This window comes from Limanda limanda, chromosome 12 (assembly GCF_963576545.1).
Source record: "Limanda limanda chromosome 12, fLimLim1.1, whole genome shotgun sequence".
In the NCBI taxonomy this organism is placed as follows: Eukaryota; Metazoa; Chordata; class Actinopteri; order Pleuronectiformes; family Pleuronectidae; genus Limanda; species Limanda limanda.
The window spans coordinates 18,622,359-18,647,752 of record NC_083647.1 but is presented as its reverse complement, the minus strand read 5'-3'; the positions used below and the strand labels follow the sequence as shown (position 1 = coordinate 18,647,752).

Genomic DNA, 25,394 nt, shown 5'->3' with positions numbered 1-25,394 from the left:
ACTCAGGCCCCTGCACCATCGCCCTGCAGCTGTCACCTGGAGCTGCACCCATGACAGGGACTGCACTGTTCCCACAGCGTGCTGGGAGACGCAGGACACTGGAAGAAAGACGCTCTATGTGCTGCAGAGTTCAGATAAATTGCTGATGAACTCAAGAAAAGAAAAGATCTGAGACTTTAAAATCGTTTAGTCTAGAAGTTTATTTTGTTTCCCTTCACAGTCGGTATTTCTTACAAAAGGCCCCGGAAAAGATTCCCCCAAAATATGGATCACATGTTAAAAAAAAAACAAGTGAAGTGCAAATCATGGCAAACGCAATAAGAACAAAGTTTTTACTTTTCAATAAAAAAAACAGGTGAACACCTTGTTGATTGGGGAATGATTTGCTCTTTCGACTGCGGGGTGAAGTTTAGGCTTTCTCATACGTGCGGACGGCCTGGACTCCCTCAAAGGTCAAAGTCTGAGGAGCAGGGATGAGGAGAAGCATACAAAAGGCAACAGTCAGATTTTTAATACAATGTATAGAAATCATGCACAATCAGCACCTTTTAAACTTTATCTGCAGGGCTCCATGAACCGATCAAGTTCTGTATTTTCACTTCTCACTCACCATCACCATCTTCCCGTCCTTGATTTCTCTCACAAACTTGGTCTCTTTCCCGTCCCACTTCTGCACCTGCACAAGTTTGTCTCCGTCCATGGTGAAGGTCGACTGCAAACACAAACCGTGCGTTAGAAAGACCAGGAGAAGACGTTTTTATGATGAGAACATCCTGGGACTCCACTCACTTTGACGTGGCGGTCGTCGGGCGTGGTCTCGTCGAACTCCTCTCCCAGCTTGGAGGAGACCTCGGTGTTCCTGAAGGTGCTCAGGGTCTTCACCACCACTTTGTCTCCGTCCTGGCTGATCTCCACCGTCGGCTTGGTCACGTTGCCCACTTGTCTTGTGGCAAAACCAACACCTGAACAAAACAAAACAAAAATCCACTTTAAACTCTGCATCACAAATGAGGACTTTAAAGGGATAGTTCACCCAAAAGTGGAAATTCACTCATTATCTACTCACCACTATGGATGTGAAGTAGGACATCAGAGGACTTTTAGGCTAAAAATTTGATGTAAATGACGCTGTTTCAAGTGTGCAGTGATGACTGTCGGGCTTACGGACACTTAGTCAACACCACAGGAGCAGTATGGAGACATTTTCTGTTTTTTTTACATTTGAAGAATCAGTCCCAAGTAACTTCAATTGTATTGGATTTGGCTGCAACTCTGTTTTCCCTCTGAAACTCCAGAAGTTTTTTGTGGACTCAAACACTTCACCCACCACCTCCATCGGCAAAGTGTTAAGAAGATAATGTGTAAATGTTCCTATTTGGGTGAACTATCCCTTGAATTTCCCTGCTCCACTCAGAATGAAGACATTCAAGCATTAGATCAGCAGCTTCTGTCCCAGTGACATTGCTGCAGAATAACATCAACAGTAGTTCACACTCACCCAGAGACTTCATGTATTCATCAAAGTTGTGGCTGTCCACCAGTTTCCACGAGGCGCAGAAAGCATCAACCATGTTTGCAGATGTTAAAGATCCAGGTCACAGACTCTCAGTCAGAAGAAGATGAAGCTGCTGCTGCTCTGCTGCTGCCACATTAATACTGTCACACACAGCCCTGACGTCAGCAGCTGACTCACAGCTGATTGGAGGACGGGCCGTTGCGTGAGCTGTAATTGTTTAATACCACAAAGCCTTTTGTTGGCAACACTGAAGACCAATGTGTTTAGATGAGAAGAGAATCGGGTTGTCCCGTTTTTATTTGATCAGAATCATTATAAAGCAATTTTATTCATTCAAATATAAAAGCTGTTTGCTTTTTCTGAGTTAATAATAAACTTGATTAATTAAGGTAAGAAAAGTCTGATGAACAGAAAAATAGTGGACTTATATATGTATCAAAAAACGGAGATAATAATGTATTTTAGTTTGGCTTTAAAAAAAAGGAGAAGAATTTGAGCATTTTTATAAATAATGTAAATCATAAATAATTAAAGTCCCAATTCGGGATCAATAAAGTACATGTATTTATCTATCTAAATAAATATATAAAAAAGTCGTAAAACAGTTTTTTTTATTAAATAAAATCTAAAGCAAAAGCAAAAATCTAAATTGACCAAACAAAATCCTTTTTTTTGTTAAACAGAAAATAAAATAATTAGTTCTTCTGAGAGAGAAGTGTGTGAACCAAATTGTTGGGCAAATGCTGACCTGATGGTGGCGCTACAGAAATTAATTATAGCCCATCAACCAATCACATCTTCTGTACAATCTGTACGTTTTGCACAATTTGTTTATACTGTACATACTTTGAAAAATTATGAAAAGATTAATCTTCTGGAAACAATGCATGTGTGAGGTTGGTGAGACTGACGTTAACATGGATAAAGTGATGCTGCAGGCAGGGAAACAAAACTGTATAAGAATGACTGAGTTACACTGTAAACCTTTATTGTTGATAAAATACTTTCACCAGACACAAACAGATTCCCACTGTCATACTTCAGCAGAGCGATAACAGCAATGTGATCCACAACACTAGTAAATGATAAATGATCAAAATAAATTCACCATTGCGGAGTATGTTGTATATTTTACTTGTCTGCTTCAATCAACCAAAAGAAAATTGTTATTAGAAAATTCTTGGCACTGATTAAGGCCAAATTAATACATGAGGTTACATATCAAATCAAATCCTCCTCAAAAAAAACATGTCACAATTCAATTGATACAATAATACAAGTATTGTGTCACTTATGTCAGATAACTTATTGTTACTTCCCTGAAGTCCACATATAGTGCATGCAAATGAAACATTACATTGTCCTCAAAGAAAACTCGTTAAGTAAATAAAAGAGCTTTACTTTTTTCATCTGTCATTATAACTGTTTTTATAACACAAAGCTTTTGCTCCACACAGTGTTTCCTGTGTTTCCTTTTAAAATGTGAAAAGACACAATTAGTTGAAACTGAAGACGCTTTTCTTCTTAAATTTCCAGCTTCGTCAAAGGTGAATAATGTCCAACAAAGGATAATTAAGTTATTTTCCCATTTACAGAATATGATGAGACGTAAACAACCCTGCAGCTGCTGTCAGTGAACACCTGAAATGTAAAATACACAGATTTATACATTAAAGACATTGTTGCTGTGTAAATACTTTAACTGTAGCTTACTGTAATAGAAGAGGGCAGCGGAGGTAGAGTGAGAGAGGTAGAGAGTGAGGTAGGGAGGAAGGAGCAGCGCTGAGGCGTCTCCATGTTAAGGCCCGTCTCTCCTCTCCCTTATCAACCGAAAATAAGCCCGTCTGTAAAGCCCATGATACAGGATTGTGTTCATGATGCATTGCGAGAGGTTTGTTATAAAAAAAAAATGTGAGTCACTTGTTGTAAAACTTGTAAAAGAACATAAGTGAGTGAGGTTACGTTTTCACCCCCGTTTGGTTGTTTGTCAACAGGATCACGTAAAAAAGAAAACGGGCCAAGAAAGAACCCATTGAATGTTGCCGTGGATCCAGGATTTACTTCCCTCTTTCATCATCGTTGCAAGAGATGGCAGTTTTTCAATTGAAAACTAGGAATAATTCATAGATCTTGATGGAAAGAATCAGGCACATTTAGGGGCCTGAATCCAAGTGCTTGCAATTTGGGGCCGATCCAAGTTAAAAGTTTAATGGGGTAGCATCGGCTTTTTTTTAAAGCCACAAAACAGTGATACATTATTGCGTGGATCTCGATACAGGAATTTTGGGACTTCAGATTGGGCCCTTGACAAAGTTATTCACTCTATTGAGCGTCATACTAGTTTTCTACTGCAGTGGCTTGTACTGGACAATTCATACACTTATTGGTATTAGGTTGTGATTAAGCAGTTGACCGATGCAGCATCAACCCTTGTGAGAGGTGATAAATGTGGCTGGAGTATTTATAGTCTGTAGAGGCAGGAAGAAATAAGTCAGCAAAATAAAAAACAATGTGTTAAAATATTGCAAATATTACAAAACAGCAAATCAAAGATGACATTTTTTCCTCTTTGGGACGCAGAAAGGAATTAATGGTTTGATTTTGTGAAGAAAGAAAAATGGCAAAGACTTCAAAGTGGATTGTCTTGAATGCAATGTGGCCTCTGTGTATGCGAGTGCATGTAGTGTTATAGGTAGTCCTGATTCGTCCATGCACCTACAGGAGCCGGGTGCTATCTGAATTCCCCAACATTGATTGACAGCGCCACCTCTGGCTTCCTAGATTTGGTCTGTCCAGAATTCTTCTGGGGTGCAGCGGCATCAGATCCTGCAGCTTTTTCTCTAAAGGTAAGATAAGGGAATAAAAAAAAATGTTAGATAAGAAGAAGTCAAACAAATGGACAGTCAAGAAGTTTCACAGCAGCCAAATAATACAATCTGCTGAAGAGCTGGAGCTTTCTTTTCCCAACAGACAGTTCAGGCAGTAACAAACCGAAATATTATAGCGAGTAACAAAACATTTTCCCAGCTGCTGCATCTAGAAAAGTGAAACATCCCACCCTTTCCTGCGTTGCTCAGCCTGCTCCCGGAGCCTCTGCTGGCCCTGCTTGTCCTCCAGCGTGACAAAGTCCCTGTTGTTGTCGATTAATAGATTCTGAAAAAGACAAATCAAGAACAACTTGAGTCGTTTCTCACACAAAATCAAAACTGACAAACTTTCAAACAAACAGGAGTTTGACTTCAAACACCTTGATGCCGATTGTGTCGCCATCTTTGAGGTGGAACGGCGCTCCCAGCAGGGATTCGGTTCGCTTTTTCTTTTTCTTTTTGGAAACCTGCTGGTTCTGAAAGTAACAGACACATTATTCAGTGATACTAGACCATGAATGGGCAACATGTACAACAATACTGAGATATGAGGGTCATTTCTATACCTGGCTATAGCTTTTATTTTACAGTGTAAATACTGTAGAAGAGCAAGTATACATATAAATACACCTAAAAACCAGTTTCCGGTCATGAACCTTCCAATCTTACCCAGTTGGATATTTCTTCCCAGTTGTGCTTGTCTGGCTGGTGTTTGGCCAGCAGCAGAGAATCAGGGGAGAGGCCGTGATGTGCAGCCAGACATGTGCGCAGAGAGCGAGGTGAAGAATCACGGGAGGCATCCCACAGCAGCTCCTCCGGGGGGTAGTAACTCCTCTCCCCTGGTACGCCCATCTTCACAGTTAGTAACACCTCCTTGGGCCTTAGGAAGACAAGGAGGAAATAAGGCAAGAAAATTAATTACCTAAACAAGTGAAAGAGGCTTGATCCTGAACAATTTCACACAGTGGGATATTAAGATTTTACATTTTCAGAAATTAGTTTCAGCTTAAACCTTACCCAAGATCTTCCTCTTTCAGGAGCTGTTGCACACAAAAGTCTGTTCCACTGCTCAGCTTCAATTTCCTGATCAGGAGAAGATAAACAAATTAGACTCAAACTATCTGTATTTATCTAAATGAAAATAATCTCATCTCGGGTATCCGTTAGAAAGTTGTGATACCTGAGCGTTAGTTGTTGTCCTCTGAGGATCCGTGCCAGCCTCCCTCCCTCCAGCTGCCACACACGCATGAACGCTGTGGTGGGCACAAACATGTTCTGGAGAGCAGGCAGCGTCAACACCTGAAACAGAGGGAGAAAATGAAGTACAGCGAGAGGAGAAGCTTTAAACATTTGGTGGAGAGAAAGCACTAAAATCACAAGCCTCATCGTTACAGACCCTTTTACAGACAAAAGAAGAAGAACAACATCTGTTTATGTATGACGACAGAAACATTTAAAAAGGAGGACTCTTAGACTGCAGGACATTCTGGATGTGAGCCTCAGATAAGTCAACAATCAGTTTTATTGGAAAATGAAAGAAAACATTAATTAATCGAGCAACAGAACGTTATGAGAATTTGTTCCCGATCCACTTTAGCCATCTAATCAGGAGCAGATCAGAGTTTCTTTTAAAATCAAGTCACCTAAATCGTTCAAGGGTAAAACATCAGTAATTCAAACTAAAAAACATCCAAAGATGATTCATTTGGGAGTTTTTACGGAGTGGACTACCAAAGTACGTCTTAACACATAATCTACATGTTGTACCTGAGTCTTGAGATCCTCCAGTGTGGCCTCATCTGATATCTCCACCTGTCCTACACCGCTCAGCTTCACTGTGCTGCCGCCACACAGAGGAGTAGGGGGACTCTGTGTTTCATCTCCAGTCTTCACACTGTCAGTGTGTTTAAAATTTGTCTCTGCATTTTGGGGATCCAAATACAGCCACATGGTTAACTTGAGGAAACCCTAACAGAGAGAGAGAGAGAGACAACAAAAGGTTAAAATGAGAAAGGTTAAGTTATAATATACCAAGAATCTCCAAAAATAAATTAAAAACATTAAAGAACCTTGGGAGGAAGTTGTCCTTCTGTGACGACGAATGAATCTCCGCTGCTGATCTTCAGCTGTGACAGAGAGGCGTCCTGAGAATACAAGGTTGTTGTTACCACGTGGACTGACATATACCAGCATGCCACTTTTACCAAAAACATTTTATACTTCCAGGCCAACTGACTTTATGAATGCATGCGTATCTTTAGCAAAGACACCTTCAAAGTGTCTTCCTGTTAAACGATAAAAGATTTAAAGATTCTCTGACAGGAATTTGCCATTTGGATGAAGCTGCAATGATACGTTATCCGTCAACACCGTTTGATTCAGATCTCGCATGATGTTTAATCTGCTCCGTCACTCACCTCGTCCATAAGTGGCTCTCCAACCTCTTCGCACCAATCAAGCCTCCTCAAGTGCCAACAGGTTCCTGCGCGCACACATTTGACTGACATCAACCAACCAGATATTACAGCACAGCAGTTAAATATATGTTTGATGTCAGCGTCACAAAAGCATAGAAAATCTTCTTCTACAGTAAGAACAAGTGAAGTTTTACCATCGAGTCCGACAGCATCCAGCATTGACTTTAGACACTGCAAGAAACGAGATTAAATACAATTTTATTTACACAAATAACACACAGGCAATGTTAACAGTTGGAAACTTGTGGAAAACAAGTGGATTTTTTCCCCCTCACCTCTTTGACCGTGGAAGTTTCCTCCACAATTATGTTTATCTCCATGCCAGTAGAGGGCGCTGCTCCCACAGAGTAATTCAAAAACAGCTGCAAGCCAGAGAGAAACATCAATCAAGTGTTTAAGAAAACTCGTAACTCTTCTTGATTTGTTTTAAAACATATAAAAAGACACTGTGCTGTCGGAGGTTCCGTGACATTCACCTGTGCAGCTGCGAACACAAAAGGATTTATTGAAGATGTCAAATGAAAAGACACACCTGTGATGCCTTGGGGGCATTTCCCGGACAGAGAGTCAGTGTGGTCATGAGTCGCACGTCTGCATCTCGAACGCTCAGCTCCTCGCACACTGCCAGAGAAACCAGAGAAAGACAAGTGCACTTCAGTAAATGTTTGCTACAACTTCAGATACAGATAAGAAAAAAATAACACACAGAAAGGGTTCCTTTTAAAAGAAATTTACAAGAGGACAGAGCAAAGGAATTTTTATCTTAATATTTTTTATGAAATGAGGGGGATTTCCAGCTGTTACTGATGTGCAGCCCCAGGTGAGAAATGACAGAGTACCTGGAGGCAGGAGTTTCCCCGTGCAGTCCACCTGTCTCAGACAGAACTGAGCACCTGGTCAGTGAGACAGAAACAACAGAGCTGAATTAAGTATATAAACATATGAAAACTCAATATTTGTAGTAAAATTTATTTATTTGCTGGCAGCATAAACTCCACAGAATGTCCACAGCAACCGACTCAGACATTTGTGTTCTCACATCAAAGCCATCCAGATAATTTTAGTAGATTATCCAGAGTTCAGTGTATGTATGGGAGCAGCTTTATATAATGTACATGAATTTGATTAATTCAAGAAGCTTTGATGTACCTGACATCAGACCTGCTTTGACGTACGTTCATGTGCTGTTACATTGTGTAAATAGATTCTGACTAATAATGGTGGTGGGGAGTTGTAAGGGATTCCCTTGCAGACATGTGCAGTTATGTGGAGTTATGTTTAATACTGAGCGTCTTGCCTGGGGCCTTCTGCTGCAGCTCCTCCATGGCCCTTTGTTTCACCTCACCCAGCAGCTGTGAGCGAGACACATTAAACAAGAATAAGAAGATGCAACGAGAAGGAGCAAAAATACAGACGCACAAAAAGGACGAACCATATTTCCTGTAGCTGGAACCTTAATTTTCCTCCTCTCCTCAACATCCCCTCCACCTCCTCCTCCATGAGGTTGAAACTCCACCTGCAGCCAGCGGCAGTCAGACGGTGTAGTCACGGTGACAACATCTCCATTTAGCGAAAACACACTAAACAAAGACAAGAAGACAGTTGTTAAAAACACATGTATAAAGAGACAGCAGGAAATGAGTCTGCAGAGGATCTTACCTGCTGTCAAATGACTGTGGCTCCAGCACCAACAGTGCGTCTCCGTCTTTGAGTGACAGCTCCTTCAGCGTCCGCTGCATGTCGTCGGGTGGGAACACCCTCCACCCGCTCGCCCCTCCTCCATCTCCAGCTCCTTTTTCCCCTCTCTTTCCTCCCTTATGCTCCTGGCACAGCAGACTCTCCTTATGCTCCCCCAGAACCTCCTTCACCTCCCCGAGTGTCACGCCACCCGCGAACCCTCTCGCCTCCCTCTTAAGTCCCGGTCCCCCATTTTCAAAACCTCCTCCCTCCTTATATTCCACCCCACCCCTCGCCTCCTGCTCCACGTCTTCATCCAGAAAGGGACGGACTACAGTCAGCAGGACAGGCTCCCACTCAGCTCCAGTTAGGATCGCGGCGCCACACACCTGATTGGATTCAAACCAGTATAAACATGAGTTTGTTCGGATCTGGGCTTTGGAGCCGGTTTGTGATGTAATGTGATTTTCTTCACCTCTCTGCCGTTCCACACAAACAAGTCAGAGTTTGTGCAAATGCCTGCACTGTACAGGGAGACGTTGTCATCTGAAAAGAGAAACACAACCAGAGTGATATCACAGAGGTGTTCGGACTGGGAAGTTTCACAGTCCTCTTAAGGCTCATTAATACTGAACAAAACAGAAAGGACAACATTTGTTACATGGTCTCTTTTCATCATAAAGGCAGCTGAAAATACCTGTAAGAGTATTGTAGAGGTGTAAACCTGCTGGAAGACTTTTGGCCACAGTCAAAGCCATGTCTCCTTCCCAGAGTTCCTGCATCTGAACAGACAAATCCGCACATGCAAACAGATTAGTTCTGCCGTTCATTTCTTGACGTAAAACATGACAAACAGTGACTTCTAGGGAGGAGGTTACCTGGTAAATAGATAATCGCAGATCTCCTACAGTCTGTCTACGATCAAAGCTGAGGGTGGTGCCTCCGTTGGGTTCTTTGTCGGCTGGTTGCAGGGCTCCATTGTCTAGTCTGTAACAGGGGGCCAGGTGCAGACGCAGCTCCACTGTGTTGTTGGTGGCTTCAAACTTCTCGCTGTGACAGAAAAAGAGTCAATTTATATCAGTCTTTTTGCAACAAGCCACATTTTCGTAGAGTCGTGGGAACTTAAGATACCAATAAATCATCAATTGCTTGTGAACATTTGGTTGTTTGTTTACCGCATTTCCTGCAGTTTGATGTTCTCCTCCTGAGCCTTCTGGACAAGATGGAAGGGAACTTTATATTGTGGATTGTTCAGAGCTTGAAAAAAAACAATAACATTGTGAGTATATATATATTTCACACACCTTATTACTTAATTTTTCATTTACGTGATGAATTTATGACTCAACAGAATGAAATAAAGGATTAATGATCCTTTTTTCTCGACATGAACTCCCTCAACTCAACAGGCCAATATCCTCTTTCCATTACAAATGAAAAACATGGTGTCCGTTACCTTCACTGGGCCTCTGCAGCTGTGTTTTCCTGTAGAACAGCATGTAGGCGCTCTCTTTGCCCTGGAACTGCTTCTCTATGTCAGACTCCCTGATGGAGGTCACCGTCGAGTCGTTAAGGTCAAACCAGTGGCTACCCTGCTGACAGGAAGACACTCCGTGAGAAACAGCCGTCAAAGTAATCACAAGATGTCAAAGAGGAAAAAATATTTAAAAAAACTGGAGAAATGTCATTTCAATGGAAAATTATACATATTTTACATGTTTCTAGTGTTGTATTTAAAGTTTTTATAACCATTGGAAGAGATGCTTGTGGTCTTAAGCATAAAATATCATCTCGTCTCTCACCTTCCATCACAAAGCATTTGTCAGTTTCTGAGTGATGCATGGCCAGGCCCACCACAGTAATGGATTATAGCCGACTACTGTTGCTTGTTAGACATTAGAAATTGCTGTTATACCTCTGGTTCAGGTTCTGGCTTCTGGTCCGATCTTTGCTGTTGTTCAGCAGCTCCAGGGTCTGAAGCTGTCGAAGGATCAGAGCTAGTGATAGGCTCTGTTGGGACCGGTGGCTCAGTCACTGGGCTGGGCAGGTTGGTCTTCAGTGCTACTTTGGTGGCATTGGACACCATCATAAACACATCGTTGTGGGACTGCAGGAACTACATCAGAGGAGGAAACGTAAAAGACAGAGGGATTTATACACAGAATAATGTGAGAAGAGAAACTGATATAAGCCTGATATTAAACCAGCAATCGTTAGCAAAGAAACCAAACTTACCTTTCCTATGGGACCAGAGGTTTTCCTGAACTTTTTGTTCCAAGATGAACCGGTCATATTCATGAGTTTCTGGCCCAGTTGGTCCACCATGACAGTCTTTGATGGCTCCTAGTAGAAAGGAAATGAACAGCACCAAATAAGGTTTCCTCCAAACAAAATAACACCTGGATAAAATTCAGCAAAAGAATGTCTTGGAGTTGTCGTTGCAGCACCTGACAGATTATAGCAGTTAGGACAGACACAGGGTCGTCTTCTTGGAGTTTGGCCTCAAACGCTTCCTTGACCTCCTCCTTGACTTTCCTCTGAGTTTTAGTTTTGCAGTCTTCCTCCTGAAAACGACACAGATGTTTCCTTTGCTTACACACACACACGGCAAAGCTTGCAGTTTTTGACTGTTCTTTTCTCATAATTTAAAAAAAGAATTCTGACAGAAATAACACCAATTAATACAAATTTCATGAGGAATAAGCAGTAATCTCACCGGAGGCTCCCATCGGCCGAGCTGGTCAATGTCCCTGATATAAACGTGGTAATGGCCACCATAACAGCCGCCCTTATGGATAATCACAGAGAACAGGTCGTAGGTGTAATCTGCGTCGTCTCTGCTAGTCTGTTAGAGAGAAACACAAAGACGGAATTAAACTCAAATTTCTATTAGGTTATTTGCAACACTATGAAATCCATAATAGAGTAATATGAAACTATGGATGTTTTCCCATTATTGTACGATATACATCATCATACCCCAAAGCTCTACCTAGAGCTTTACGTAGATAAAACACCATAAATGTCCAATTTTATGTATCAAGACATTTCCGAAGAAACTTATTCAAATGTGGACAAATGATGTATCCTGAATTACGGAAATTCTTGAAAGAAAACATAATCTCTTTGGCAGAGATATTCAAGGAAAAAAGGCAAGATAAAAGTGCCTAATCTGAACAAGTTCAGAGAGTTAAAAACGCTCAGGTACCTGCTCACAAAATGGCCGCAGGTTGAAGCTGAGGGGGAAGCCATAGCGTCCAGTCTCCTTGTAGCGCTCACATTTGGCAAAGTCAAAGCTGAATCTCAGCAAAGACATGGTCAAGAATGGAGGAAGCTTCTGCAGCTTCGCAGACTGAATAATAACAAAAGGAACAAAGAAATTAAGGTTAGAAACATTAACAAGAGAAGATCTTTGTTTTTTATGTTGTTATTAAAAAGGTTGCATTGATCATTAAATCAATACTAAGTTCAGACTTGCTCAAATCTAAAAAGTTGGAAGATATCAACCTTATTATCTCTGGACTTTATGATAACCTTTGAATTGTGTTAACACAATGTGGAAGTTGTAACTGACCTTGGCCGCCCTGACCAGCCTGTCGCACTGTGCACAGCGGTACAGGTTATTGCCTTCAAACAACTCCTCCTCCACAAACATGTTCCACAAAGCCTCCTCCAGGCTCATCACGCCGCAAACACATGCTGTCAGGTCCAGAAAGTCCTCCTGAAGAAGACACAAATAAAAACGACACCATTAACAATCTCTGTCTTAGAATGTAGTGGTGAGATTCATTCTACGACAATATCTCCTGTTGTGTTTGACATAAAATTATTTCAATCCAAATAAAAAATGTATCTAAAATGGAGCCAGGTCAGAGGGACAGACCATCCATGCACATGTGGACACACCTGTCTCTGGCTGACGTTTCCACACTCCTTGCAGACGATGCTGTTGACAATGGTCCCGTGGTAGAGCCGGTGAATCAATGTACTACCACTGGTTCCCACAAGAGAGTGCTCCAAAGCGCAGAACAGGATTCTGTTCAGCTCCTGCACATCATGTTGATTTGTGCCCTGAAAGAGGACGACAGCAGAAATAAAAAGGATCAAATTCAGGATAGAAAGACATTCTATAAATCCATAAAACCATTTTCAGTATCTCTAGATATTACAGAAGAAATCAATGCATGTCACTGTTTTAGACTTATTGGAAATCATACAAGGCACCACAGATCATCATACTTCAATGAAGAAGTGGAATGGTTCCCTGCAGATTAAATGCTTGAATTTAAGTTTTCTATAATAAGATAATGCTTATTTTGTCAAGCATTACGTAGGTTCCTAATTTCTTCTCAGTAACCCGCTGCAATGTACAGATCACTCAAATACATAGTGGACTCATTCTTCATTTAGTGTCTCTGTAATCTCTCTGTAACACTGGCTTGTAGCATGCCACTCTCTTCTGTGAAACCATCATTGACAGACGGCAACATTTACACTTTTTTGATTTCTTTTGTGCATTATCACTCAAGTTACCCTCTCTGGTTCAAGTTTAATCACATCCTCCAATTCTGTGTCTGTTTATTTCTCCCTCGTCAGGCATTTGTTTTGCATGACTACAGCTGAAATGCCTCGGGACAAAAAAACGGAATTCCTATCATGACAACTCCTGGGTAAGTCTGGAATTCAGATTAGTTAATTCCAGTGTGTTTCTCCAGACAGGTGTGGAAGGTCAATGAGTCAGAAAAATGAGAAGCGTAACCTGAGCCGCTCTACATCTCACTGATCACAAACTAACAAACAAACAAACAAACAAACAAGGGAAACGGACCTCGCTGCTGTCCCAGCCGAAGCTGTCAGTGAGGGCGGCGGTGGAGGCGCTCTGCTGATCCACCAGCAGCAGACGGGAGAACAGTCTCTGCAGCTCCAGTGGGATCAATCGGACCTGAGGAGAACATCAGACACACACATAGTGCATCAGCTCACACTGGATATGTTCTGTTTACATGGTATTTCTATTTTTCCTGCTGCATGTTTACTTTATTTTACGTTTAGCAATGTTTTGTCTATCTTATCTCTATAGGCGCCTTGGCCATTCTTACTTTGGCCCCTGGTTTCTCCTTGTCCTCCAGGCATCCTAACTCATCTGGCCCCAAACTGAACAGCTCCTCTGCGAAGGTAGAACACAAACGTAAGTAAACAATGTCAAACAATGTCAACAGTGTGATGAGCAGCAGTGAGGGGCGGTGGATCCACCAGGTCCTCACCTCTGAACTCGGGGGTGAACAGCAGGGTCTGGAGCAGAGAGTTCAGGTAGCACGTCCCTCCCTGGTTCTTGATGCCGCACAGGTCGCTCCTTCCTCGGGCTGGAGGTGGCTCGTCTCCCCCCTTTGTGAGAAGGCGGGTGGAAGAGGAGCCTCCCTCGTCCTCCTCTTCCTCGAACAGGTTCCCGAACATGCCGGGTGGGTTTGTGGGGTTTGTATCTGACCGTGTGGTTCTGTGGGGTTCTCGCCGCCTCGCAGTGAACCGTGTGTTAGCCCTCGGACTCCTCATGCTATCTCATCTTGGTCTTCCCGAGCTCCCTGTTGACAGCGGCCGGGCTGACTCGGAAGTAAGAAGACTTCACGGGGCTGAACATAGCGACAGGGACGAGATGCTAGAGGAGTTAGCCTCGCAGGTAGCTAGCTCACCACGCTGACCGAAGCTCAATCAATGACAGGACACTGACGAGCAGCTTGACCCGAGAAACCAATCAGGCTGTCGGGGACATTAACGGCCTGAGTCCGAACTGACGGAGGAAATAAGAACTCTAACCCGAATCTCTGAGTTATATTTGATTCCGAATGGCGCCTGACACCGACTCTTTCTGCTCCGTCGGCCTGACGGAGGATAAGAAACGAAAGGTAAATAAGAACACCGTCGCTGGACAGCGGGCAGCCATGTTTCTTCCAGACAGAGAGTGCACCGATGCATTGTGGTACTTGTAGTTTCACACTCGGTTGACATACACGCTTAAAATCAACACAAACTAAAATCTTAAATAAATTTGGTTTTATTTGTGGTAATTCTCGGTCTGTGTTTCTCTCTTTACGATTTAATTGTAACATTAACTTGGCCGCACAAACTACTTGTACCCATGTTTCCCAGCATCCATGTTTCTTCCTGTACTGATGCATTGTGGTACTTGTCGTTTCACACTTGGTGAACGTGCACTGAATATATTTCCTTTTAATATTTCCTGGCCAGTACAAAAAAAAATCAATATATCTCTATTTTGCAGTTGTCATTCTGTATTTTTCTCTTCACGGTGCAGCCATTTTAATTTTAACATTAACTTCGCTACACAAACTACATTTCCCACAATTCAATTTATAATCAGATATACCAATTTATAACAGAAAACTTTATCTAAATCGAATTTAGTTTTAAAACGCACTTACCTCCTTTTTGCCGTAGGTGGTGCTGTCGCTGTCACTATACTAGACTAATAGATCTGCTCAGGTCAAAAACACTCTTTTCTCTCTTCAGATCTTATAAATCTTTCATCTTTTCATCTAAGACATCAAAGGATTCTAACATCCTAGTTATAATCCCCCTTTTTTGGTGAATCATCAAAATGTCACGCTACGCCACGGTCACACTGCGTGATGAAATCATATATACCGGGGTAGTTTATATCTCCATCTTGTTGAGATGACATTCACAGAAGTTGAAGTTGATTTAATAAAAGGACAAGTTCATCAGACTTATTTGTTTGTCATGAAAAGACAAATGTCTCTTTTGATTTTTGTACATGTCGGCCAATTTTAGTGCCGGGGCTTTGTTCTAGGGGGCGCTAGTATGTAAAAGTAAAAATGCGGAATACGGCCAAAATGGCCACTCAATCCAAAATGGCGGGCTTCCTGTTGCGTTTTTCATAATGCTCCTCGAGGCTTTTTTGTATCAATAGTCATGATACACCTTTGTTCCGATTTTGGTGAAGATTGGTAATGTGGAAACCTAGGGGCTGCATTCCAGGTGGCTCTGTTGAGGCACCACTTTCTAATTTACTGCAATCTTGAAAAGATTTTTGAGTACGTTGAAGCCCTCACAAAAACCATTCACTACACTCAGAATGTTCCTTACAATTTCAATAGGGCCTCTCACCGTAGGTGCTCGGGCCCTAATTATATACAATATGTGCATTCTCTACATTGAGTACAGGACATGTAGTCCAATAACACCAACCTAGATTTATAAATGCCCCTTTATAGAGAGGTTGGTAGGTATGTATTCGGGGCCATGATTACAGGATCACAGACGTCACCAGCGTACCAAGCTAACTAAAGCTAATTCAATGCCAGGACACTGACGAGCAGCTTGACAACTTACCGATCAGGTCGTCGGTAACATTAACGGTCTGTGTCACAATGACTGGAAAGAATAAAGCTCCTCAAACTGAAACTCTTAATTATCTATTATTCCATTTGACGTCTGACCCCTGCTCTGTCTTCTTCTTACAGTCTTACAACAGATAACACAAATATTTTTCTTCTTTATAGCAACAAACCAAAACTACATTTCCTCAAATTCTATTTATAGTATACAAGGACCATGGAATGTGTCGCCCCATAGCACCAAACTTGATTTATAGAGGCTACATTTTATAGAGGTTGGCAGCTATGTGCCCAGGGCCATGTTTGAAGGTTTGCATACCAATCAGAGACCTCACCAGGTATCCGATTAGCCACAAATTAACTTGGAATGAAAACTTGTGCACTGCAGGGTGTGTTTGACACCCTTGGTTCCACCCCCACATGCTTCAACTGAACATTGCTAGGAGCTAGGAGGTTAAAAAAAGCGCAAACAACTCTTGTCTTCCATAATAAAACTGGTTTATTGTCATGTCAATAATTTACTTTTACACACATAGACATAAAAAAAACAGTATCAGGCTAATTTTCTTTGAGAGAACACATTGTAGCTGATCAAGAAAATGTTTAAATATATTTTAATTTAAAATGTTTTACTGAAAGTTAGGAATTCTTTCAGCCTTTCTTGAGTTGTAGTGTGTATTTCTTTCAGAAAATACACACAAATAGACATCTTGTGCACACTATATTTGTTTTAAAATGAGGTACATTAGTTGTTAACCTAGCCTTCTTGCAGGGTAAGTGAATGCAGGGTTGGTTGTTTTACCAAATTCCCTCAGTTAAAGTTATTTTTTGTTTTCTGTATTGCATTATGTTATGGTGAGGAATAAATGATGGTCAATGCAGTTTCCATGCTCCAAGGATTTAATACACTAAATCCTATGTGAATTTGATGTAATGTTTCTCTAAAACCATCTAATTCAAAGACATATATACTAAGAAATATCAAATCATTCTTCAAAACCCACCATAACAAATTTCTGTGAATCTAACAACACTTTATGATCGCTATATAGCCCCTAACTGTGCAGTATGTAATTAAGGTTGAGCCAGAAATTGTGAACAGGAGCAGTGTTGTACAGGCACGAAGGTGTTGCAACCATGTTTGCAAACAATTTCTCACACACAAACACAGACACAAAAAGATACACACACAAACACACACACATACACAAACACACTAAAAGGTTTTGAGCTTGAACACTTTGGAGAGAGGCTCTTTGGCACTAGAGTAGATCAGATAGGATTGTCCCTTGTAGCTGAAAAACTCCCAGTCACTGCACCCGATGGTTGGGAGCCAATGAACAGGAACAAAGCCTTCATATCCCTGCCATCTAAAACAGAGAATAAGAATTAATGTGTATTTGCATCTGCTCAACAATTCCTTGAAAAATAGTTGTGTGCCATTTCGTAGTTCCTAGTGAATCATCTTGTTTCAAAAGTGCTGGTATGCTTTCCCGTGTCTAGCTCACAGGAAGGAAATAAATCGACATTACAAGAGTGTATGTCCTCGAGTTGATTTCAGCTCTAAATTAGGGCCCGATCATCATGGGTGAATTATTTAACAGTGGGAGGGGTGTTGTTGACAAGTTGACAAGTTGACTACCTGTAGAGAACGCTGTTCAGGGAGTAGGATTCTCCGTTAAAGGAGTTAGCCACGATCAGAAAATGCTCCTCCCCGAGGCTGAAGAATTCCCAGTCCACTGCACTGGAGAGACAGGACGGTATGTGGTTATTGCAAGTGAAGGAGATGTAGCCAAAAGTCATTTTAATTAGTTCTCATCACAATGATGAATGTCCAAGTGCCCATATTCTGGTAAGTGTGGTTTTATATGTAGTCTATACATACAGTATATATGTAAAATACTTGCAGACGTGTACCTGTAGGTGATAATATCCTGGAAGCGGACAAACAGCTGTCCATTCAAGTCCAGTTCGTAGATGGTGGAGTTGATGGCATATCGACTTGGTTCATTACCTTGGAGTCTGTGTCCATTGGCAACAACCAAGAAGAATCTGCTGCCAATCTGAAACATTTCCCAGTCTGTGGCGCAGAACGTCTAGTTTGAATGTAAGAAAGAAAACAAACAGTTGGCGTGGCGGAGGTCGGAAGTGTTAAAACATCAAAGAAGACATCAAAGAATCCCCACTGCATAACAAATGAAACCAGCTTGTGTCTACCGCCATGCTAGCTGCTGTAGGAGGATGTATTCAGACACAGCAGCACTTTAAGTTACTAACATTTACATGCTAACATTGCTAACAGTGCCAATGTTATGATCTGAATATGTTTAACCCGGTCACCATATATAACACATTAGCATGCTAACACGAAAACAAATAAATAGCTTATGCTCTTGAGAATATTGTTAGTTGTTTTTGTTCAAATTTTGACTTTGTGGTGGCACTAGTTATAAAGTCAGGGGAACACGTATTACAATTTCTATAGGGGGAATATGAAGGCTTGTAACAAATACATAGCATGGCAGTCCATCCAATAGTATTTGAAAAGTGTCATCAAAAGCACAAACTTCTGGTGGAAAAGAGTCTGAGGATCATCAAAGTCAATAGGACAGGTCCTCTGGGAACTAATAATATCTGCTCAAATGTGTGAAAGATATTATACTGGATAAGTGAAAACTTTGACCTGATGTTGGCACTAGAGGTAAAGTGTTTATCAAAATTATTAAAACTCAACCTGTGAGGAACTTGAGCGTCTGAGTGAAAATTCAAGACAATCCATCCAATGGTTGATCAGATATTTAATTCAGGCCCACAAATATTGACATTATTGACATGTTGCTGGACCAGCCAAGTCAGTAGACTTCATCCTCTGGGGACCATGCACCATTTAATGGTAATTCATACATAAGTTATTGAAATTTTCCGTCCAGGTGGTGGATGAATTAACCGTTTCATTAATGCAGCCATGTAATTAACATGTTTAGAAGTTGTGATTATTATGTTTTCTCTCTCATTTGATAATTTCAGGTGATTCATTTTCACTCGCCCCAGGGTGCTCTGGGGAGCCCTCAAAGTGCACTGGGGAGTTTCCCTTAATCACACACCTCCCTATGGTTTCTCATGTGACTATCAATGTGTCAACGCAACTCAATTGTGGCTGGATTTAAATACATGATTGTCTATCAGTTACATGTCAAAGCACTGCTATCGCTGAAGCCAATCATGGCAAACCACACACTCTATTTTTGGCACTTCTCGCTCCCCCATCTCTTTTCCCATTTATCTCTCCCTGTTTGTATTCACTTCCTTCTTTGTGTACAGTTGGGTTTTCATACTGATCTCAAAGATACTGATCTCATCAAAGCCCAGGTGCTCAGACAAAGACTCTATGTATGGAAACCACGCTGCATAATCTTGCATCAAAGTGCGACTAATCTAAATTTACACAGACACTTGAACACCTGCCAAGTTCACCCTGTGGTACGTCATAGTGCCCAACAACTGAATGATTCAAGTTTTTAAAAAGTTTTTGGAGTTATATGTTCACAACAAACCTTAATTTTCTGGAACACCTGGAAGCGTCCATTGACCCAAACGTAGATGACAGAGTCTACAGCTGTGGTCACTCCATCAAAAGCATTTGCGACCACCAGGAAATGGTACGGTCCGACGGTGAAGAACTCCCAGTCATAGGCCCCCGAGGTCGGCAGCGTCTGGTGAACCTCAAAAGACTTTGTTAACCTGTTCCACTTGTATATCACACTGTCAATAGTGTGATTGCTATTCCCTAAAAGACAAACAAGAAGAGAAATCATTGTATTTTAATATTTCATAGAGGTTCAATGCAGGGATCCTGAAAGTTCAATTGAGTTCTATCATGTGTTTCATTCGTTTTTACCTTGTCTATGATTGGCCACAGCGAGATAGGTTTGTTGCTTGATGGTAAAAGCCTCCCAGTCCCGGGCAGAGTAGGTCTGCAGAGACTGGAACCGCACAAACTGTTTTCTTTTCTTGCTCCACTTGTAAATCACAGAAAAGTCAGTCCCAGACTCTTTGTTTAAGCGTTTGCCCAACTCTCCCCCAGAGTTAGACACCACCAGAAATATCTACATCAAACAATAAAACAGCAAATATTGGGTCAAGCTTAGAATAATAAGACTAAACAGGGAAGTCTAATATTGTTTGTGTTCCTTTTTGGCGTACTTTCTTTCCTATGTTGAAGTGTCTCCAGGCTAGGGCTTCATGTGTGGAGATATTCTGGTAGACTTTGAATCCCGAGTGGGTCCAAAGATACACAGCAGAGCCAGAAGCTTTGGAGCGTTGAGCCATGGCAGCCATCAGACCGATGCCCGGTACCCGGAAAACCTAAAGAAAATTGAGAAAAGCAAAAACTAAATCGTATAACCAAGTTTGTTTCCCACCCTCTTACATGTAAGTACAGTGAGGATTCCAGGACTGTGTTTATATATGATTATTTTGGTCTAATTGACAACTCAAAGTGGTTTACAGTAACATTCATCCATTCACACAGCACTTCTATACACAAAGCTTTTTCTATCACACAACATTCATACACTGCTAGCACAACCATCAGGGGATTTTGGGGTTAGTCTCTGTCCTGATGGCACTTTTGCATTCAGACTGGAGGAGCCGGGGATTGAACCACCAACCCTGTGGTTAGTGGGCGACAGGCACAGCCACAGAACAGACACCACAAATATACACAAATATTCCTTTTCAAACAAGTAGATAAATACCTCTATATCATGCGTTTCTGAGCTGGTGGTCAGGACCTGATGTTCCAACACGTAGTCCAGCCTTTCATGATCTGTGAACACGTAGAGGGGAGAATTTGATCAGTTCTCTACCCACACTGAGGAGAAATGCGCTGGTGACAGTTGTGTGGTTCTCACCCTCCAGCACGGTGACCCACACGGAGCCGTCGCAGAGGTAGAGGCCTTTCTTGAGCGGATTGAACCACAGCTGACCTTGCAGCATCTCCGAGCACGAACGCTCCAAACCCACTGACACTCGCTCCTCCGTGTCTGATCACAACAAGCAGACAGTTAGGAAGGAGGAGGGCGGAAGCAGGAGGGATATAAATCTTGCAACTGCCTTGTAAAAGTTACCGTAGGAAGTCAGGTGGCTGTCTGTCTCCTTCCCCGTGATGGGCAGGTCTAAGAGGAGAGGTGGTACTGACAGAGTTGCTAGCTGGGGGTCGGAAGATGGGCAGATCTGATTGGTGGCGTCTGAGCCTGGTACCAAAACCAGCTGCCTTAACAAACCCTGACAGCAGATCGGAAGGAAATGATTGGAAAAATGTATTAGTTGTGTAATTTGAAATGATTTAAATCGTATTTCTTATGCGCCCCATTAAAGTTAATGATGAGGAAATATAAATTTTACTGAAAACAAGCCTTTCCATCTTCCCCGGCTGCCGATGTGGAATCTGGATCCCTGAATGTTGACGTCTGAGGGGAAAGGCCTGGTGGGAATGCTGTTTGCCATAAAAGGAGATAATCATTTTTTAATACCTGATGTTGTAAGTGAGCATAAAGTCTGGGTAATTAAATCAGTTCCCTTCTGTTTTTCTGTTTTTAGTCGTCAGGAAAATATGAGTCATGAACTATATCAGGTGAGCACTGAGTTTGGGTGCTGATATTCCTCCCTTCTCTGCGCCAGAGGGAGTTTCCACTTAAAACCATCCATCACACACTGTCAGGCCACTATGATGTGGCTGCGGGGTGTGAGCAGATTTGGAGCGGTGCCATTGTATTGTGGTGAAGGATCTACTATCCCTCAAGGGGGTTGGGATGGTACAGGAAGAGAGGATGGCGGGAGGCAGACAAAAAACAGACAGAATTCAGGAGGAACAAAACCAAACATCAACGTAACTTACATTTCCAGTGGCGGGTTACAGTCCAACGACAGCCTCACGTGTTGACTGGTAACAGTTAAAACCAGAGTGTGCCACTGGTTATCAGCCAACTTGGTGCCTCGAAACACCCAGTGCTCCACGACCCCTCCGTGACCTTTAAAGAGGAAGTGCAGGGATTTTCTTGAAAACCTCAGTCCCAAGATGATCCGTCCACGTTCCTCGTTACTTTGGAATTGCCTCTCCTTCCTCTTCTTCTTCTTCTTCTTCTTCTTTTCCTCTCCATCTTCCCTGATACTCCTTTTATTAGTACTTTCCAAAATGTTCTCCTTCTCCGTCACTGCTCCTTTCTCTTCTGTTTTTGGCATCGACATGGAAAAGATGTATTCATTTCTCTGTAAGGAAACAATAAGGAAAATCATTCAAAGATATTGCATTGTTCTGAAGTGGAAAGTAACAAAGTATATAGTATATGGTAGATTTCCTTGTTAAAAAATATTTGATCATTGATTTATTAATTTGGTTATTTTGTTAAAAAAAACACCTTTTAAATCTTTATGGACAAAATGAATAATCAACTTATAAAATAATCTGAGGAATAATCATAATAAATATTTGTTAAATATTTGTTAAACACAGTCATACTTTTTACTTCACACAACTACATTTTAATAGTAAACCTCCGACTGCTATTTATAGTTTAACTTATTCTTACCTACCAAAAAGCTCAGAAAATTACATAAAATAGTTTATATTACCTTTAACACTATTCTGCTGCAAAATTAACTTAAATTCCGGTGCTTATGTTATTTCTGTACTCTAGAAAACATTTTGAATGTATCTTTACGTTGTGGTATTCGTCCTTTTTCTGAAGTAAAGGCTCTGAGTACTGCTTCTCACCTTTTGGGAAATGTGTGGGACTTTTAGAGTCACAACAATGGAGAAGTTTTTTGGGAAGAGGTCGCAGCTTGCCAGCAGCTGGGAGGAGGGAAAGCTCATGGAGGAATGAGGGCTGGAGAAATGAACCCCCCTCACCCCTTCGGCCTGCTTCATGTGCACCCCGGGCACGAGTCTGGAGGGGTCCCTCTCCAGGACAAAAGACAGAAGATCCAGAGGGAACAAATCTGCAAACAATAAGGAAATAAAGAGGTCGTGAAGACAGTTTTACTGTCTCAACCTATAAATCAGTGGTTCCTAACCTGGGGGTCAGGACCCCTGAAGAGGTCGTAAAATAAATGTGAGCATCCTGAGATGATTAACAGGATAGTAAAGAATTTATTTAAAAAAGGTTTATCTGCAGATTAAGTTCCTTTTTCAGACTTATCTAACTAGTGCTATTCTCTTGTTTAACATCATATAGTTATACTCATCCAGGTTTCAAAAAACTATTCAAACTAAGCACCTATATTTTCTTTCCCTGCTACTAAAAACTTTTACTTGATTATGTTTCAGAGGGAAATGTTGTAACTTGTATTCCACCGCAGTTATTTAATGGTATTAGTCACATTTTAATCACCAATTTAAGATTTTGGCAGACAAAAGATGTTCAAATGTTAAATTATGTTATAGTATTGTAGATATTGTATAACTAAGACCATAAATCAAGCTTTGTGTCCTTTTTTTGCAGTGAACACTTTTAATACTTCAAGTGCATTTTCCTGTCTACACTTACATACTTCTACTCCAGTAACCTTTTTAAAGAGGGACTTTTAATAGAGTTTTTTACAGTGTAGTATTGAGAAGTAAGGATTTTTTTTCCATGCTGCGTGAGAGAAATAGCCCTGGGTGGCGCGGGAGCTTTAGAATTTGTTGCTATTAAAAGAAAGACATTTATTGGGCTGCAGGAATAATGGAGGAGACGTCACATAAGTACACCAAGTGCTCGCCCCGATATTGTGATGTGCATGGAATTTCTGCGAAATCCTAACCACATCCAGTGTCTGTACTTGTTTATGGATATTAATTTAAGTTAATATTGCACGCAATACTGCACACACAAACACTCCCACTGTACTGTAAGCAGATACAGACAGTTGGAATTATCCACAAGAATTTTAGCTAGAGGGGTTTCTCAGATTTTAAGATGAAACCGAGAACCATGCACCGAAAAATCATTAAGCGAGCATCAAATGTTTGAAAACCTGCTGAGGTAATAGGTGAGATGAAACAGATTAAAATGGTTTCATACCTGTACAGTGTCTCCATGTGTCTGTGGCGTTGATGACCCTTAACCCCAGGAGAAGGAGCTGCAGAAATATCAGCGATGACATCTCAAAAAACCTGTTTGGTTCAGTTGCCAGTTGGTGCGACTGTCTCCATGTTTAGTATATTCGTTTTTTGCTCTATATTAAGTGACTATACACACCAGACCATTGTGTTTTCTTCATATTGATCCAAATGAATTTGATCAGCTTTCTCCAAAAGAAAAATGTCAAGTTGAAAGATTTCTCCTGGAACTCATCAAAGCCTTGCCTGCAACCTGAGATTCATAAATAGTAGCAGCAGAGTTCCTGTGCTGGGAGAGAAATCCATTCATCTGTGTGGAGAATCCTGCACCTGCAGCTCCTTTTAAACACCGGGGCCATGCAAATCACTGAACAGCCCGTCACTCATCCTCCCACAACCGCCTCTGATGACACAGACCTGCCAGAGGGTTGGAGCTTCTCCAGCGCCTCAGCCCCAAAAGTATTTGCCAATAATAGCACTACTTAAACCTGCTCAGATTGGAGTATATCAGTCACAGGAGAGAGCACGGAAATAACTTTAAATAAATGGTAGTAGTTTTTGTTGTCAACTGACAAAGTTATAATTGTCAACAGTCACACACAATTTGATAGTAGTAACAACAATTTGACTTTGTTTTGCTGGTTACTAGGCACTCCTTCAGTAATCACTCTGTGTTTTGAGAGAAGCTGTCACATTAAGCTCGTGTCAGATCTCTCAGAATCCTCTCATCCACCGACCGGCTCATTTACAAGGCAAATGCATTCAGCTTCTCTTCCTCTCGCCCACATTAAGATCATAGACTGCGCCTAGATTAGGACACAAGATACCAATGCTGCCCAGCCCTGATCTTCCTGTATCCAGCCATCAATCTCTCTTCCTTCCAGGCATGGCACACATGTGGATGTTGTAGTTTCAATGAAGTAAAGTTAATCGTCCACTCGTGCACATGATTTTCCTTATTCCCGGTTTGATTCATCAGCCGCCTTTAATCTGAATGCAACTGTTCAGTCTCATCAGATCAGATCTCAGGTTCCTCATCAGGCCTCAGGTGATACAGGACATCCTGGAAGGTGATACACTGTCAGATAATACTAATCATTCTCTGATGTATTTGATAATAGATTTTAACCTGCATCATTCAATTTAGTGATCATTTGTCGTCTTATCTGAAATCTTTTATCTGGTGTTATTTTTCCAGCATCACACTGCAAGTTTATGTGTAACTCTTTGTTTTGTCCTCTTTATCACTGTATAAATACTGACGTTGCAAAGACCAGTAGATCCCCCCCAAGTGAGGCAACACTGGTTAAGGTTAGCTGTAAGATGTGAATCGTGGTTAGGTTAAATTAAGGTATTAATTGGTTATGGTTATGAATAAGGTTT

At 41.5% G+C, this 25,394-nt stretch overlaps 3 protein-coding genes across 4 annotated transcripts; all 3 read right to left on the bottom strand.

Moving 5' to 3' along the window:
* Nucleotides 1-409: 409 nt before the first annotated feature.
* fabp7a (fatty acid binding protein 7, brain, a) lies at nucleotides 410-1,571 on the bottom strand. Its single transcript, XM_061082794.1, has 4 exons — nucleotides 1,499-1,571; nucleotides 790-962; nucleotides 611-712; nucleotides 410-460 (listed from the first exon to the last, which is right to left on the bottom strand). Exons 1-4 carry the CDS (start codon nucleotides 1,569-1,571, stop codon nucleotides 410-412), a joined length of 399 nt encoding a protein of 132 aa, XP_060938777.1.
* A 916-nt stretch (nucleotides 1,572-2,487) lies between these two features.
* Nucleotides 2,488-14,475, bottom strand: usp40 (ubiquitin specific peptidase 40). 2 transcript variants are annotated; one of them, XM_061083247.1, is made up of 31 exons: nucleotides 13,802-14,475; nucleotides 13,637-13,704; nucleotides 13,366-13,479; nucleotides 12,444-12,608; nucleotides 12,112-12,258; nucleotides 11,746-11,889; nucleotides 11,254-11,382; nucleotides 10,985-11,101; nucleotides 10,773-10,880; nucleotides 10,453-10,653; nucleotides 9,994-10,132; nucleotides 9,713-9,794; nucleotides 9,416-9,587; nucleotides 9,235-9,319; nucleotides 9,013-9,083; nucleotides 8,520-8,926; nucleotides 8,293-8,440; nucleotides 8,158-8,212; nucleotides 7,700-7,753; nucleotides 7,393-7,481; nucleotides 7,136-7,222; nucleotides 6,995-7,031; nucleotides 6,801-6,865; nucleotides 6,453-6,527; nucleotides 6,151-6,351; nucleotides 5,564-5,682; nucleotides 5,401-5,466; nucleotides 5,053-5,263; nucleotides 4,764-4,859; nucleotides 4,575-4,669; nucleotides 2,488-4,356 (listed from the first exon to the last, which is right to left on the bottom strand). In XM_061083247.1, the coding sequence occupies exons 1-31, from the start codon at nucleotides 14,085-14,087 to the stop codon at nucleotides 4,248-4,250; spliced, it is 3,942 nt and encodes a 1,313-aa protein (XP_060939230.1). In that variant the 5' UTR covers nucleotides 14,088-14,475; the 3' UTR covers nucleotides 2,488-4,247. The 2 variants fall into 2 exon arrangements, with proteins under 2 accessions (XP_060939230.1, XP_060939231.1); XM_061083248.1 differs by having other exon boundaries at nucleotides 9,994-10,129.
* A 2,651-nt stretch (nucleotides 14,476-17,126) lies between these two features.
* LOC133015989 (thrombospondin-type laminin G domain and EAR repeat-containing protein-like) lies at nucleotides 17,127-24,055 on the bottom strand. Its single transcript, XM_061083286.1, has 13 exons — nucleotides 23,974-24,055; nucleotides 22,686-22,909; nucleotides 21,810-22,180; nucleotides 21,317-21,407; nucleotides 21,040-21,196; nucleotides 20,824-20,955; nucleotides 20,668-20,738; nucleotides 20,114-20,275; nucleotides 19,809-20,016; nucleotides 19,465-19,697; nucleotides 17,828-18,006; nucleotides 17,553-17,654; nucleotides 17,127-17,280 (listed from the first exon to the last, which is right to left on the bottom strand). The coding sequence occupies exons 1-13, from the start codon at nucleotides 24,053-24,055 to the stop codon at nucleotides 17,127-17,129; spliced, it is 2,166 nt and encodes a 721-aa protein (XP_060939269.1).
* Nucleotides 24,056-25,394: the final 1,339 nt, after the last annotated feature.

What these genes read in the sequence shown, in the direction of transcription:
- fabp7a (XM_061082794.1), bottom strand. Translation starts at nt 1,571, where the DNA reads ATGGTTGATGCTTTCTGCGCCTCGTGGAAACTGGTGGACAGCCACAAC. An exon ending in TGAATACATGAAGTCTCTGG is followed by an intron (nt 963 to 1,498) that starts GTGAGTGTGAAC and finishes TGTTTTGTTCAG; the next exon opens with GTGTTGGTTTTGCCACAAGA. An exon ending in AGGACGGGAAGATGGTGATG is followed by an intron (nt 461 to 610) that starts GTGAGTGAGAAG and finishes CCTGCTCCTCAG; the next exon opens with ACTTTGACCTTTGAGGGAGT.
- usp40 (XM_061083247.1), bottom strand. Translation starts at nt 14,087, where the DNA reads ATGAGGAGTCCGAGGGCTAACACACGGTTCACTGCGAGGCGGCGAGAA. An exon ending in AGGAGAAACCAGGGGCCAAA is followed by an intron (nt 13,480 to 13,636) that starts GTAAGAATGGCC and finishes TGTTCTCCTCAG; the next exon opens with GTCCGATTGATCCCACTGGA. An exon ending in CCTCTGGTCCCATAGGAAAG is followed by an intron (nt 10,654 to 10,772) that starts GTAAGTTTGGTT and finishes CCTCTGATGTAG; the next exon opens with TTCCTGCAGTCCCACAACGA.
- LOC133015989 (XM_061083286.1), bottom strand. Translation starts at nt 24,055, where the DNA reads ATGTCATCGCTGATATTTCTGCAGCTCCTTCTCCTGGGGTTAAGGGTC. An exon ending in CACATGGAGACACTGTACAG is followed by an intron (nt 22,910 to 23,973) that starts GTATGAAACCAT and finishes TATTGTTTGCAG; the next exon opens with ATTTGTTCCCTCTGGATCTT. An exon ending in CAGAAACGCATGATATAGAG is followed by an intron (nt 20,276 to 20,667) that starts GTATTTATCTAC and finishes AATTTTCTTTAG; the next exon opens with GTTTTCCGGGTACCGGGCAT.